General features: G+C 37.0%; 1 protein-coding gene across 1 annotated transcript in view; it reads left to right on the top strand.

Annotated features, from left to right (window-relative positions):
* DNAH11 (dynein axonemal heavy chain 11) overlaps positions 1-16,874 on the top strand; it is a 371,689-nt gene that overhangs the window by 56,253 nt on the left and 298,562 nt on the right. Inside the window, exons 15-22 of the mRNA XM_031935967.1 lie at positions 875-1,207; positions 1,760-2,014; positions 2,094-2,263; positions 2,477-2,699; positions 7,464-7,580; positions 7,692-7,778; positions 15,583-15,741; positions 16,656-16,739. Coding sequence (XP_031791827.1) covers positions 875-1,207; positions 1,760-2,014; positions 2,094-2,263; positions 2,477-2,699; positions 7,464-7,580; positions 7,692-7,778; positions 15,583-15,741; positions 16,656-16,739 — 1,428 coding nt within the window. The remainder of the gene's footprint in view (positions 1-874; positions 1,208-1,759; positions 2,015-2,093; positions 2,264-2,476; positions 2,700-7,463; positions 7,581-7,691; positions 7,779-15,582; positions 15,742-16,655; positions 16,740-16,874) is intronic.

The raw sequence follows: 16,874 nt of genomic DNA, 5'->3' as shown, positions 1-16,874 counted from the left end.
ATCTCATTCTTTTTTATGGCTAGTTAGTATTCCATGGTGTACATGTACCACATTTTCTTTATCCAGTGTATCATTGATAGGCACTTAGGTTGATTCCATGTCTTTGCTACTGTGAATAGTGCTACAGTGAACATACATGTGTGTGTCTTTATAATAGAATGATTTATATCCCTTTTGGTGTATACCCAGTGATGGGATTGCTGGGTCAAGTGATATTTCTGTTTTTGGGTCTTTGAGGAATTTTCACACTGTCTTCCATAGTGGTTGAACTAATTAACACTTCTACAAACAGTATATAAACATTCCTTTCTCTGTGCAACCTCACCAGCATCTGTTATTTTTGACTTTTTAATAATAGCCTCAATGGACTTTAATAGGATACATACATTGTGAGTTTCCAAGAATGGCATAGAGTACATAATACTTTCCTGACTTGATAATCTTCAGATGTTCCAGAATAATATTCTCTGAAGGACCAGTTCGACAGATCTCTTTATGTATAAGGAAGGCCCTGGAAGGCAAAGTCTAAGGACACAGAGTTAGTGACAGAGCAAGAACTAGAGCCCGGGTCCGATATGTCTAGAATTCGTTGGGAACTAGTGTATTTCCTGTCTGCATCTGAAGATAGCAATCTTCATAGAGAACTTTCCTAGAAAAAATGACTTTTGAATGTATTTCATGTGTGAACTTAATGTTCTAATTCCTGCTTAGATCTTTGACATCTAGCTTAAGGTTCTGCAACTTAGTATTTGAATGTTCCTGTCTTGTGCACAAAAATGCAGTCTCTTCTTTCACAAACTATTTAAATGGAAAGTTTTAATTTTTATGCTAATTATTTGTTTATATTCATCTACTAATACTTGTCTGTTTCTAGGAAAATAGGAAGCTCTTCAAAGCTGATCCCTCTCTGGATAACTGGAAAATTTATGTAGAATTCATTGATGATATTGTGGTGGAAGGCTTTTTTCAGGCTATAATGCACGACTTAGACTTCTTTCTGAAGAATACAGAGAAACAGTTGAAACCAGCACCATTTTTTCAAGCACAAATGATGTTGTTGCCTCCTGAGATTGTGTTTAAACCTTCTCTAGACAGAGAGGCTGGGGATGGCTTCTATGATCTGGTAGAAGAAATGTTATGCAATAGTTTTAGAATGTCTGCCCAGATGAACCGAATAGCAACACACCTGGAAATTAAAAATTATCAGGTATTTTCTTAGTTAACGGGTATTTAGCTTTTATATTAATGATTCAAAAACAAATTGTGGCTGGGTGAGGTAGCTCATGCCTGGAATCCCAGAACTTTGTGAGGCTGAGGCAAGAGGATTGCTTGAGCCTAAGAGTTCAAGACCAGCCTAAGCAGCATAGCAAGACCGTGTCTACAAAACATTAAAAAATTAGCTGGGTGTGGTGGCATGCACTTGTAGTCCCAGTTACTCAGGAAGCTCAGGCAGGAGGATTTCTTGAGCCCAGGAGTTAGAGGCTGCAGTGAGCTGTGATAAAGCCAGTGCACTGTAGCTTGAGCAACAAGGCGAAACCCTGTCTGAAAAAAAAAAAAAACAAAAAATCACCAGAAAACAAAACCCAGAACAAATTAGAATAATGGTAAGCACAGGGAAAAAAGAAGTTGGAAAAAGCAACGTGATTTTTAATTTTTCTAACTACTTTCCCTTTGAAGAATTACCTTGGTAATGTTATGTTGTAGATAATTGATAAAGCAAGGTTGGTTTGAATAAGTGCTGTGTTTTCCTCTCATTTAGAATGATATGGATAACATGTTAGGCCTGGCAGAGGTCAGGCAGGAGATCATGAACAGAGTGTCGAATGTCATCAACAAAGTCTTAGATTTCAGAAACACCCTGGAGACCCATGCTTACCTCTGGGTGGATGATCGAGCTGAGTTTATGAAGCATTTTCTCTTGTATGGCCATGCTGTATCTTCTGATGAAATGGATGCTTGTGCAAATGAAGACATTCCCAAACAACCACCAGCTCTTGAGCAATTCAAAGAACAGGCAAGGAAAACCCTTAGCATTTAATGCAGTGAACTGGCTTTTCATTGAGTTGTTCTAGTTAATTTTTTTCTAACTACAGATCGACATTTATGAAGCTTTGTACGTTCAGATGAGCAAATTTGATGACTTCAGAGTGTTTGATAGTTGGTTCAAGGTGGACATGAAGCCTTTCAAAGTGAGCTTGTTAACCATAATTAAGAAATGGAGCTGGATGTTTCAAGAGCATCTTTTGAGATTTGTCATTGACAGGTAGCCTTTGTACTTTGGTATTTGGAATTATAACTTTCTAAACTGCTTTCTAAAACTGAGATGTTACTTTTAAGAGTATTAATGTTGCCAATTTCATGATAGAGATAAATAACATTTAATCAGGTACATAATGAAAATGAGATTCACTCAGAAGTCTTATACTAAATGTTTTAATAAACTTATTTTTTGTGTATGTACATATATATTTAATAGTCTGAATGAGCTACAAGAATTTATAAAGGAGACAGATGCAGGACTTCAAAGAGAATTAAATGAAGGTGATCATGATGGTTTAGTTGACATCATGGGGAATATTCTGGCCGTAAGAAGCCGACAGAGAGCTACTGATGAACTCTTTGAACCTCTAAAAGAAACCATCACCCTCTTGGAAAGCTATGGCCAGAAGATGCCTGAGCAAGTCTATATTCAGCTAGAGGTAAGTGTAGAGGTGAAATAATCGTAATTACCATAAATTGAGCATCTCTTTTATTAAAGTACTTTACATGTACTCCCTTATGATGTCCTTACAACAATCTATACTGTACACATTTGATGTTTTCAGTGTACAAATTAAGAATCTGATACTTAAGGAGATTTAATAACTTTCTCAAGGTCACACAAATAGTAAAGCCAGCCAACACTCTAAGTGTGTTTTATGACAAAATACTCTTAACCACTGTGCTCCACTGCCTTCTTATTAGAAAGAATGTAGATTGTAAAGAACCTATGAGTTGCTTTTTTGAGTTCAGTTTTACCATCATTTTCGCATGTGAAATATAGCCATACTTTTTTTTGTTGTTGAAAAAAACTACCTGTCAGTCAAGAAGTGTCCTAGTCTTGCAAACATACCATGGACACGTTAATAAAGAATAAATAGGCGAGGCACGGTGGCTCACACCTGTAATCCCAGCACTGTGAGAGGCTGAGGCAGGCAGATCACCTGAGGTCCAGAGTTCAAGACCAGCCTCGGCAACATGGTGAAACCTCATCTCTACTAAAAATACAAAAATTAGCTGGGCATGGTGACATGCACCTGTAGCCCAGCTACTCAGGAGGCTGAGGCAGGAGAATCATTTGAACTCGGGGGGTGAAGGTTGCAGTGAGCTGAGATCACACCACTGTACTCTAGCATGGGGACAGAGTGAGACTGTGTCTCACAATAGTAGTAATAAGTAAATGAAACTCAATTTGGATGGGGAAATCACTGTGTTTTCTAAACAGATTTCTATGCCATCCACCTGTTTCCATGCTGTGGAAAGATTTGGGGGCTTTTTAACAACAAAGTTTCTTAATTATAACTGAAACCACAGTCTCACAATTGAGGTTTTGTATGCCAATGTTGATATTTTATAGATTGTGTGTGTGTGGTGTGTGTACACATATGTACTTGAATTTTGCAAGTGTGATCAGTGGACGCATTAACCAAAAAGCTTTCACTGGATTCTAGTTGATCTAGTTTAGTAGTCAGAGCACAGAACTCAAATTTAGATTTGTTTTGAAGTACTGTATGAGTTCATCTTTTCTGCTTGCCTTGGCAAGTTTGTTAATGTCTGAGACCACACTTCCTTTTGGTAAAATATGCCTCATGATCCCTCATTTAAACAATTTCTCTATACTCGCTCCCATCAATTTCTGTTTTCTTCTTTTTTTATTGAGGTGAAATTTACTATTCAGATAACATATAAAAGTAACCATTATAAAATGTACAATTTAGTACAATATTGTGTAACTACCACCTCTATCTAGTTCCAGAAATTTTCATCAGTCCCAGAAAGAAATCCCATACCACTTCTCTGTCTCTCCCCATTATCCTCCTCCATGCCCTGCCAAGCCCTACCCACCAACCCTTGGCAATTGCCAATCTATTTCTGCCTTTATGGGTTCACTTACTCTAGATATTTCCTATAGATGGAATCATACGATATGTGACCTATATTGTTAGGCTTCTTTCACTTGGTATAATGTTTTCCAGGTTCATTCACACTGTAGCATGTATTGGTACTTCATTTCTTTTTATGGCTGAATAACATTCCATTGTATGTCCATACCACCATTGGCTTATCCACTCATCTGTCAATGGACATTTGGGTTGTTTCCATCTTTGGGCTATTGTCAATAGTGCTGCTGTGAATATTCGTGTGTATTTATTTGAGTATCTATTTTCAATTCTTTTCAGTACACTTAGGAGTGGAATTGCTGGGTAATCTGATAATTCTATATTTAACTTTTTGAGCCATTGCCAAGCTATTTTTCACAGTGGCTGTTTTGTTTTATATTCTGTCATTTTGCTTTGTGAGGATTAAATGCAGCAGGGTATTTACAAGTGCTCTCTTGACTATAGAGACTATGAGAATTACTGTATGTGAATTGTTAAATTCTATTTAAGTATAAAACTGCCCTTATAGCTTGCAAGCCAGTTAGACATAGAGCAAGATGACAAATTCTAGACAGATAGATACATAACAAGACCAAGAGATAAAACAGTTCCAGTAGAAGCAACTATAAATATTTCTTGTTTCTAGGAAGATTTATATATTCCTTGAATCAGATGTTGAACCTTAAACTATATATCATAGAGAAAGTAGTCATAACATAAGTAATTGATGAGGGAAGTTTAGATATGGCCTCCAGAATTTGTATTATGAAAGTTTGGTTCACTCCTTCAGGTGATGGTAGTATTTGAAAGTATTAGGCTTTTCAACATTTCAGAAGCAGGATACAATTTTAGCTGTGTGTCAGTAATTTAGACTTGTCAGGAGGAAAAATAAGATTCATAGGTGGTATGTGGTGTATTTGGAGGGTAAGGGGCCCAATTTTATTTTAATTTAAGCAACTTCAAGTGATAGTTACTTTCAGTTTCTCCTTTATTAATATGAGAAGTCATAACATTTTCCAAATACTTGTCTATGCTTAGTTCTGTGTGAAAACACCCTAAAGTGTGGCTGTGCCTATTAAGAATTGAAGTATTACTTCCTTAAAGTCATGGGGACTCACCACCAGCAAGATGATGTTTCTCTTGGTGGAGCATCTCTTCAGTTTTTTGCCTCTTTTTATTGCTGTTACACCCACTTTAATTCAGCTCTTGTTACTTCTCACCTCACAGCAATAGCTCCTTAATGCATCCCATTCCTCCTCACACCCCACCCACAATATACTCTGAAACAAGATGAATATTCTAATCTGCAGGACTTATCCAGTCCGTTTTCTGTTCAGAAACATTCACTAACTGCCCCTAACTTCCCGAATGCTGTCCAGCTTCCATAAGGACTCACACACTCACACTATCCTGTATTGGTCGTCATACCTCAAGGGATCTCACCCTAATCTCTGCCTGTTGAAACCTAGTCATTTTGTTGAGCCTCAGTTTCAATGTTACCTCCTCCTTGAGTGGATCATCTGACTTCAAGAGGCTTTGGAGATCATCTGATCTTTTGGTTTTCAAGAAAATTTATTTTTATCAAGTAAAACTTGTTTGGAATCCCCAAATATAAAGCAGGTTTGCTGTGTTTGAAGAGGGATAAGGGGGCCTGAGCTCATGGATCTAACTTCTTCCTGGCTTCCCAGCCACGGCCTCTGAGGGACTCCATGGAATACTTAGGTTCCACGGAATGGAATTGGAAATGCAAAGTGAGACTCTGTACAGAGGGAAAATGCAGAGTTTTGATGAGAAGCCACAAGAGGGAAGGACAAGGGGGTTTAGAGCCCAGGTCCCTTGTTTCCTGAGCTAGTTTGGTATTCTTGTCATGTCACCATATTGTCTCCCAGCTATTTTGATTCCATAACACATAGACATCCTGATAGTTAACACATTCTGTTGTGTAGAATAGTTACTGTGTGTGCCTCCTGCTCACTCTGACAGATTATAAAACAATTTAAGTCAGAGAATGTGTTTTGCCTTTTTAGCACCCTGCTCACCACACAAATAGTATTTAGACTTAGCACAGTGCGTTCTTCATAATTGGCAGTTACTGAATCATTCATCAAATATTTATTGAGGATTACAAAATAGTCTTTAGAACCTTTGAGTTTTGCACTTCAGCTACACAGGTAGAATTCCATCACTCTGGGTGGTTTTGTATGACAAAACAATTTCAGTGTCCCAGGAGATGACCCAGAGGAACAGTGCTTTGTTAGTTGGGACACAAGGAATGCTTTTCAACAGTAATTATGCCCCATGCGTGGCTCCTCAAAGAAAATAACTTGATTTTGTCCTATTTGCATTGTAGGCAGGGAGAACAGAGTTGAGTTGGTACCTGAACTATTTATTGTGTCTTTTGTCCTACACAGAGTAGGAATTCACCTTTCTTCCCTTTGCCTCTTCTCCCTTCAGAAACTCCTAGTCCCCTAAAATAAACCCAACCTCAATCCTCAAACTCTCCAACAAGAAGGAGAATGTACAGAGCTTTGGGAGCTAGAGAAAAGCTGAGGATGAGATTGATTCACATTTTCATCCTTGCCCCAGCATTTTCAAAGCATCTTTTTTTCACTTGCTAAATTACTAAATATGGCTGGCTTCCATTTCTAGTTGTTAGAGATCAACAAAGTCATTTCCAGAGCACTTTAATTTTATTCCCACAGCAGCAAAGCAATTGGGAGATTTGTGTTTATTTTAAAAAGATTTCCATGGATTCTGAGATGAAAACAGTTCTGGTACATGTTTTGGAGTTCTGAACCCAGCAGTGCCAGTGAATCAGCCTGTACTGCAGCCCTGGTTCTAAGCCTTTTCATCACTTTCATCCTTTTTTTTTTCTTTTAATAAACTCATTATATAAGAATGAAGAGATGTCATGGGTTAGTGTAAAGAAATTAGAATCATTTACCTGGGCGTGGTGGGTCATGCCTGTAATCCCAGCACTTTGGGAGCCAGAGGCAGGTGAATCACTTGAATTCACTAGTTCAAGACCAGCCCGGACAACATGCTGAAACCCTGTCTTTACAAAAAATATGAAAATTATCCGGGCATGGTGGTACGTGCCTGTAGTTCCAGCTACTGGGGAGGCTGAGCTGGGAGGATTACTTGAGCCTGGGAGGCGAAGGTTTTAGTGAGCTGAGACCATGCCAGTGCACTCCAGCCTAGGGGATAGAGCCAGACCTTGTCTCGAGGAAAAAAAAAAGAAAGAAATTAGAGTAATTTAATCCTATAGGGTTGATTTGTTTTAGGAATTGAAGTAATTTCTCATTTATACCTTTACTTTTGCAGGAATTACCTGAAAGATGGGAAACTACCAAAAAGATCTCAGCAACTGTCAGACAGAAAGTCTCGCCTCTCCATAACGTGGAAGTCACTCTTATAAGGAAAAAATGTATTTTGTTTGACGTAAGCTACTTACCAAGTTTTTGCTTTAAGAAAGGTTTTACAAGGATAATTGAAGTATTTGTTTGAAATTCACTTTATGGTTTTTTTTTTTTTTTTTTTGGCACTGATCAGGGAAAGCAGGCTGAGTTCAGAGAGAGATTCAGACGCTATGCCCCTCTTGGATTTAATGCAGAAAATCCATACACAGCGCTTGATAAGGTAATACAGATCTCAAATATCCTGTGTGCCTTAAAATAGCTACTTTAAAAAATGGAAGTTTAGACACAAAATACTGCCACATTTTTCTTTATTTTGTTGTAATAGGAATTGATTTATTTAAAACCCAGTTATAAGCAATTTCCCCTTAAGTAAATTGTATTGTATTTCAAATCATGCCTCCCAAAACCATCATCATCATTGTATTAGGGTTCTCTAGAGGGACAGGACTAATAGGATAGATGTATATATGAAAAGAGTATATATTACTCCTTAATAAACTGGTGTGATGACTCACACCATCACAAGGGGAAGTCCCACAGTAGGCTATCTGCAAGCTGAGGAACAGGGAAGCCGCTCTGAGTCTCAAAATCTCAAAAGTAGGGAAGCTAACATTGCAGCCTTCAGTCTGTGGCCAAAGGCCCCAGAGTCCCTAGCAAGCCCCTGGTGTAGGTCCAGGAGACCAAAAGCTGAAGAACTTGGAGTCCAATGTTCGAGGACAGGAAGCATCTAGCATGGGAGAAAGATGGAGGCCAGAAGACTCAGCCGGTCTAGGCCTTCCACGTTCCTCTGCCTGCTTTTATCCTAGCTGTGCTGGCAGCTGATTAGATGGTGCCTGCCCAGATTGAGGGTGAGTCTGCCTCTCCCAGTCTACTGACTCAGTTGTTAATAATCTCCTTTGGCAACACCCGCACAGACACACCCAGGAACAATACTTTGTATCCTTCAATCCAATCAAGTTGACACTTGGTATTAACCATCACAATCATCATAGTAATCATACTAGAGAGAGTAACAACTACTGCTATTTTTTGAGTCCTTAATATATGTCAAGAATTTTGTTAAGCATATGACTTACATTATTTCTTTTAAATTCTCACAGTCTCCTTATGATATGGCTTGTATTACTTTTCCTATTTCAAATAAAAAAACAAGCTTGTGGCCGGGTACAGTGGCTCACACCTGTAACCCAGGCACTTTGGGATTCGAGGCAGGCGTATCACGAGGTCAGGAGATCAAGACCATCCTGGCCACCATGGTGAAACCCTGTCTCTACTAAAATACATATTAAAAAAAAAAAATTAGCTGGGCATGGTGGTGGGTGCCTGTAATTCCAACTACTCAGGAGACTGAGGCAGGAGAGTCGCTTGAACCCGGGCGGCAGAGGTTGCAGTGAGCCGAGATTACGCCACTGTACTCCAGCGTGGTGACAGAGCAAGACTTCATCACAAAAAAAAAAAAAAAAAAAAAAAAAAGGTTGGTATAATTAAGTAATTCCTTACAGATTTCTGTTAGTAAGTGACAGAAGTAGGATTAACATTCTGGTTATCTAAACTTTTCTTTTTTTTATCAGAAATTTTAAACACTATACCCCTTCTCTTGTGATTTTTTTGCTTATAACTTTTAACCATAGTCAAGGAAGCCCATAACTTATACTTAACCCTGGACATGAAGATTGTTGAGTCATTCAATCCTAGTTTATAATGAACAACTGTACTTTATTATAGTTGACTATAAGAATGAATATGGTGGGCAAAGAATCCAGATGATAAATAATTCACAAAACACTTGAAAAGATGTTTTAAAATTTTGTTAGAAAAATGGTGTCTTTGTTTCTCTAGGAACTTTACCTAGCAACCAAAATAAGAAAATAATTGTGTGAAGTTTAGATTTAGGAGCTGGGCACCTTTCTGCGTTGCTCATCTAGCCTGTCACCCTGATTTCACTTCATGCTGGAGACAGTCTTAACTCCTTCGCCGGGTGCAGCTGACAGAGCCCTTACCTCTCTTTCCAAATTTTGGGTTGAATTTAGATTTAATTGCTTTACACTTATTCAGAAAACACCATTCTATAGCATCATGTTGCCTCTTTCACTTGGCAGAAGAAAATTGGTTAACATATTCATTGAAAAGGGAGTAGGTTAGAGTATGCTAATATACTTGGTTTTATTTTTTATTTTTTAAAGATTATGTCTAAATTGCAGGTGGTCTGAACAGATTGTGGATGGGGAAACGTTTTTACTTGACTAACCAACATGCTGTATGTAAACATTTACTACAGTTATTTATTGAATTTTATCATGTTCCTGCTATACTATAACAGCATATAGTTACATATTTAAAAGTCAGAGATGCTTGTAACTACAGGAATATTTTGAATGTAGTAGGGCTGGGTGAACTTTTTCTTAAAGTCATGTTGTTGGTGTGTTTGTTCAGCAGACATATCTAATGTTAATCTAGTTAGACTCAGCGGAAGGCATATGTATTCTTGCTCTGGGCTGGTATAGTGGACCCTGGTACTGAAGGTATCTCAGTCCACAAGACAGAAACCACTGACTTTCCACAAATAAGGGGAACAGTGCAGTGAATCCCTCCCTTTAAAATGAGGCTCCCTTGTAAAGTGCTACCATTTCTTCACAGCCAAAGATACAGTAACCGTATAATAACCAGCTGAATTAACATAACTGGATATTTCTTCCTTTCCTTTCCTTTTCCTTTTGTTTTCCTTTCCTTTTCTTTCTTTGACAGAGTCTTGCTGTGTTGCCCAGGCTGGAGTATGGTGGCATGATCTCAGCTCGCTACAACCTCTGCCTCCCAGGTTCAAGTGATTCTCCTGCCTCAACGTCCCAAGTAGCTGGGACCACAGACAGGCACGCATCACCACACCTGGATAATTTTTGTATTTTTAGTAGAGACGAGGTTTCACCCTGTTGGCCAGACTGGTCTTGAACTCCTGACCTCCAGTGATCTGCCTGCCTTAGCCTCCCAACGTGCTGGGAATATAAGCGTGAGCCACTGTGCCCGGCCATAACTGGGTATATATTTCTAGGAATAATGGAATTAGTATACATAATAGGAAAAAATGATTAAAAATAAATCAAAGGGATATTGACTTTGGAGATTATGGTAGACCAGACATTTTGAAAAGCCCTCTTTCACAAAACAGATGCTGAAAACATATTCACAAATGTATAATTTTTAATCTATTGCTGAGCTCACAAGAACATAAGACAAATCGCTAAAGGACAAGAAAAAGTAGAGGCAAATGCAGAAGCCTGTGCTGCTGTAGTGAAAATGAAAATATCAGAAGTCTAGAACTATGAGATTAAGTTTCTCATGGAGAAATAGAAGGTGCTCTTAAGGTGATACCCTCATTGGAGAGTGAGCTAGGGAAGGTCTGCAGCCTGCAAAGGAAGCCTATGAGTCTCTATGGGTCTTCACTAATGCTCAGAGTAGGGTGAAAAAAACAGAAAATGATGCTCTGGGAGTTTGTTAACATATTCCTGTTCTCACAAGGGTCTATGGTCCAGTTTTATACTACCCCTATGTTTAAGGAATTTCTAAGCCAGGAAATTGAAATGGTTACAAATATCTTCCTAGCAACTAGTAGAAGCAAACCTAAATCATCTCTGGAAAAAAGCACTCTCATTCAGTCTCTTTAGGGGTCCAACAGATTAAGTTCAGTCAAATATGAGTCCACAATAAAACAGTAAACACACCATTACGCATAAGAGTCAGTTGAAATAAACCACAGATATGGATCCATACAAAGCTTTAGATATTAGAAGGAAATAAAAGATAATATTGAAAAAAATGAGCAAGTTCTCAGTTTTGAGGCTATCAACAGTGATCAGTTGAATTTGAAAAAGGGCCAGATACTTATGGAAATGAAAAATGCAGTTGTGAAAAAAAAATACAACTCAGCAGATGGGTTAAAGAGCTCATTAAAATTGGAAAGAGAATTAGTGAAATACAAATTACATTGGAAGAAATCACTTAGAATGCAGGAATAGGTGTAAGGAGATGGAAAATATAAAACAGCTTAAAGGACACACAGAAGTTAGAATGCCATCCAGCTCTTCTCTTGGTACTTCCTGGAAGAGAGAATGAACAGAATATAGTCTACAAGATAATAGCTGAGACTTTTAAAGGACTGGTTGTGATGGTTAAATTTAGGTGTCAACTTGACTAGATTAAGGGATACCTACGGAGCTGGTAAAACATTATTTCTGGATGTGTCCATGAGGACACAGGAGAGACTGGTTTGTGAGTTGGTGGACTGAGTGGGGAAGATCCACCTGCAGTGTGGGTGGGCATTGTCCAACTGGCTGGGGGCCCAGATAGAAGAAAAAGGCAGAGGAGAGGCAAATTCACTGTCTCCCCTGGAAAAGGAATACCTTTCTCCTGGTCTTGGACAGCAGAATTCCAGTGTCCCTGGACTTTGGACTCCTGGACTTGAACCTACAGCCCCCCACCCTCAGCATCTGGTTCTTAGGCCTTTGGCCCCCAGACTGAGGATTGTACTATCAGCTTTCCTGGTTGTGAGGCCTTTGAACTTGCACTGAGCCACACTACTGGATTTCCAGCTTGCAAATGGCTTATTGTGAGACTTTTCAGCCTTCATAATCATGTGAGCCAATACTCCTAATACAACTTCCCTCCTATATCTATTTATTTTTCCCTGTTGGTTCTATCTTTCTGGAGAACCGTGACTAATACACTGGTCAAAACATGAATCAATAGATTCAGGAAATTCACTGACTCCCAACCAGGATAAATACAAAGACTGCATCTAGACACATCACAGTGAACTGCAGAATACCAAAAGCAAAAAGATTTTCAAAGCAACCAGACAGAAAAGACTGATCACTTGTTAGAAATGATGATTAGGCTAAGGGCGTACTTCTCATTAGCAAAAATGAGAGCCAGAAGGTAGTGGATGATGTCTTTCAATTCTACTGGGAAAAATTATATCTCAATAACAGTGAAATGAAGATATTTCAGGTAAACAAAAATGTAATATGTTTACCACCAATAAACCATCACTAAAATAACTCTAGTTATTTATAGTGAACCATCACTAAAATAGCTCTAGTTATTTATATTGATGAATAACTAGTTATACTCCAGACAGTGCCAAATTTGGTTCTTAGAAAAGCCTAACTCTGTGGACAAATCTCTGGTGAAATCATCAAGGGAAAAACAGAAAAAAAAAAAAAACAAAATTAACAGTATTAGAATAAAATAGGGAACGATTGTACAGAAACAGCATACATTCAAAAATATAGAGCACTATTAACAAGAAGCTTAAAAACTTAAACAAAATGGATAAAGTTTTAGAAAAATAGAATTTACCAAAACTGTCTCAGTAAATCTGAGTAGTCATATAACTATTCAAACTTAGCCAGCATGAAAATAAAAAGAAAAATATTAACCAGTTGTTAAAAAACGGAAAAAAAAAAATTCCAAAAGATTAAGAAGCCCTGATGGCTTTACAGGTGAATCTTAAGAAGCTTTCAAGAAACATCCTGTTCACATGATTCCAGGAACCTGAAGAAGAATGAACACTCAAAAATTATTTTATGAAGCTTGTCTGATTTTTATAAAACCATAGTATAAGGAAAAAAATATAGATCAGTCTTTCTCATGTACATGTAGATACAAACATACTAAACAAAGCAATCAAATTATATCAATATACAAGTTTTCATTTAAGGAAAATAAGTTTCACTTAACATTAGAAAATCATTATAATTAATTGCATTAACAAATTAGGAAGAAAAAAATCGTATGATTATCGCAAGAAATGCCAAAAGAACTTTAGCTATCATTCAACATTCATTTATGATAGAAACACTTAGAAGACATTTTTACCTAATAAAAGAATTAAACCTCTACGTAAAATACTGTATGATAGGGAACATGAAAGATCCTAGTAGCATTAGTAATAAGGGTGAAACATAGGAAAAGCCAAAATGACTATTAGAAGTAAAAAAAAAAAAAAAAAGTACATATTCATATAATGTAGTACTATGCAGTAGAGGAAATGAGCTTCACACACATCATCGTGAATATATAGGTGAACATAAATATCAATTGAAACGTGACATATAGTAAACTACATTTCACAAACATAAATTTTAATATCTAGCATTTAGCAGTACGTTAATGTGAAAATATAAAAATTATTAAATAAAAAATTAGGTTTTGTGGTTAAATAGTAGGGAAAAGAGGGATAAAATTGAGAAAGGCATTAAAAATTATTAGTCATATTTCTTAGGCTAGATGGGGAGGAAACTCATAAATCTTTTTACATGTATAAAATGTTTCATAATAAAACATTTTAAAACTAAAAGAATTGCAGTTCTTGTTTGTGAAGATATAACTTGTAAAAATGAAAGCAGGATACTAATATTCTTTACATAGTAGGTAATGAAGAGAGCAGAGTTGGGGTTGGGAGGATGTTAGGCAAGGGCAGAAAATTTCAGTTAGGAATAAGTTCACAAGACTTCTTGTACAACATGGTGACTATAGTTAATAGCAACATCTTGTATTTTGAAAATTGCTGAGTACATTTTAAGTGTTCTTACCATAAAAAGTGTGAGATGATGAGGTATGTGAGGTAATGCATATATTAATGAGCTCTATGGAGCCATTTCACAATGTATAGATTTTTTTTGTTTTTTTGAGACAGGGTCTCTCTGATCAGGCTGTAATGCAGTGGCGTGATTTGAACTCACTGCAGCCCCAACCTTCCCCGGTCTCAGGTCATTCTCCCACCTCAGCCTCCCGAGTAGCTGGGACTACACGCACATGCCACCATGCCCAGCTAATTTATTCTTATTTTTATTTTTTTGCACTTTTAATAGAGATGGGGTTTCGCCACGTTGCCCAGGCTGGTCTCAAACTCCTGGGCTCAAGCGATCCACTCACTATGACTTCCCAAAGTGCTGGGATTACAGGCATGAGCCACTGTGTCCGGTCTTGCAATTTCAAAGCATCATGTTGTACGTGATAAATATGTACAATTTTTATTTGTCAATTGAAAAAGTTGAAGGTTGATGGAACACGAGCGTTAAGTATGGGTATTTAAAATTCAAAGAAACTGAAGTAATACAATTGTTGAATCTTGGGAGAAGGATGGGAGAAAATAGAAAGTGGAAAAACAAAGTCAAATCCTTCTTTTGCAAAGCCAGTAGTAACCTAATATAATGTCTAAATGTGATCAATCAAGAAAGAGCAGCTTGAGCACAGAATTGGGAGTTACAGAAATAGCATCCGAAAGAATGAGAGTGAACCTGAAGGATTGCTTTCCTGCCTTGCAAATGCTCCTCTACACCTTGAACTTTTACCATATAAACATAGTACCGTTTTGTTAATTAAAGATGAAAATTAAGAGTTGGTTCATCACAAAAGAAAAAACATGCCAGTATTTAAGTTTGGTGTAAAATGTAAACTGTTCTACATAGATGGCATATATAAGTGAAACTTGATAAAGATAGTCCTATGGTGATGTTTTCATACTGGGCTGTGTTTTTAGCTTTGTGTTTTATTTCACAAATTCTCTTCAGTGCATTTGATATTATTGATAATCTGTAGGGTATTTTTTAGATCTGAAAGTTTTAATAAGCTAAGTCATTATTAAAAAGATAATTCATTCTTACGTGGAAGTTTCTAGAGCCCCAACTTTGGTTCCTCAGAAAATTCCCCAGTTCTCAGTACAAAAGCCAAGAGGAAAAATTGTATTCAGAGAAATCTGATGAGGAGGAAATTTTGCTAAAATACGTGTATAGGGAGAGTATTGTTAAGTTACTGTGTTTAATAGTAGTCTATTCTCACTTTTTGAGTAGCTAGCTGAGTTTGCTCTTCTAAAACCTTCTACATTTTGCCAATAATTATGCTGCAGATTTCTTTTTATTTCCCTTTTAGAATCAAAGATTGAAATGTTGAGATAACCAGAACTCCAGAACTGCATGTCTTCTCTTTCTCTGGCAGTTTGTATGCAGGTGTTTATGTTCTCTCCTTAGGCAAATCAAGAACTCGAGGCCTTAGAAGAAGAAATGTTGCAGATGCAAGAATCTACTCGTCTTTTTGAAGTGGCTCTTCCAGAGTACAAACAAATGAAACAGTGTCGCAAAGAAATAAAACTGCTCAAGGGACTGTGGGATGTCATCATTTATGTTCGAGTAAGATGTGCTTTTTCAAAATATGCTTTTTATTTAGTAGTTCTTTTATATATTCAGTTTGTAGAGCCTGGGCATTCTATTTGGATTTTGTAATGCCTTGAAATATGTGGAAATTAGGTCCCCACCCCAGCCCCAAATTAGAATTCATATATCTCTGTTAGTGGATGATTATTCTTTGAATAGCAGTTGTTTTTATTTTTAGTTCAGGATGAAACTTTGTATAATAAGCTAACTGCCTCAAATCCTTTGGGGAGATTGTATAGAATATAAATAAAAATTAATATATAAATATATATTACACATGTAGTCATCTGTGCATACCAACTCATACATATACCTATGCTTATACTTACATGCCTGGGCATATACAAACAGACCCTTACTAAAAATAATTTGTATATGGTTAATTAAGTTAAAAACTTAAGTGAAAAAATAAGTTCTAGGGAATGAGGCATATTGCAATAAGCACTATAATCTTTTAAGGTAATTGAAAGCCATATAGAAATATAATTATAAAATATGGTCAAGAAATGGTTAATGAGAGTGTTGTTTATAATGGATGAAAATTTTCATGTGAAAGCTTATTACATGTAGAATTATAAAAGTCTTATTTAAATCTACTTATCAGTTTATTCAAAGTACACAGGATTAAGTGATAATGATGGTATGTGTATGGAATTTATCATCGCTACTAGAAATTAATATATCATAATGTTTTAGCCTTTAGCTTGACATGTTCTGACAACTTTTTTGTTTTGGTGATAGGGAAGTTTTGACAAGTGCAGTTAATATTTTAAAAATTGACTTTCCACTGGATGATAGAGTTACTGTGTATCATCAGTTTATATATTTTGCTGCAGAGACTTGCTTTCACCAAATGTTGTTGACACTTTTATCTGCTTTTGCGTTTTCAGAGAAGCATTGATAATTGGACTAAAACCCAGTGGAGACAGATTAATGTGGAACAGATGGATGTAGAACTCAGAAGGTTTGCCAAGGCGAGTTCCATAGCTGTCTATTACAACAATTTATCTTTCTCAGCACCACCTCCTTCCATCTTCCCTAACCTAGTATCTGGTCTATTGGGCTGCATGTACTTATTTCCTTCTAACAGAGTGTTAACAGACAGTGTT

Source organism: Piliocolobus tephrosceles, chromosome 8 (genome assembly GCF_002776525.5).
Source record: "Piliocolobus tephrosceles isolate RC106 chromosome 8, ASM277652v3, whole genome shotgun sequence".
NCBI classification, from domain to species: domain Eukaryota; kingdom Metazoa; phylum Chordata; class Mammalia; order Primates; family Cercopithecidae; genus Piliocolobus; species Piliocolobus tephrosceles.
The sequence above is the reverse complement of the archived record's forward strand: the minus strand, read 5'-3'. Positions and strand labels throughout refer to the sequence as shown.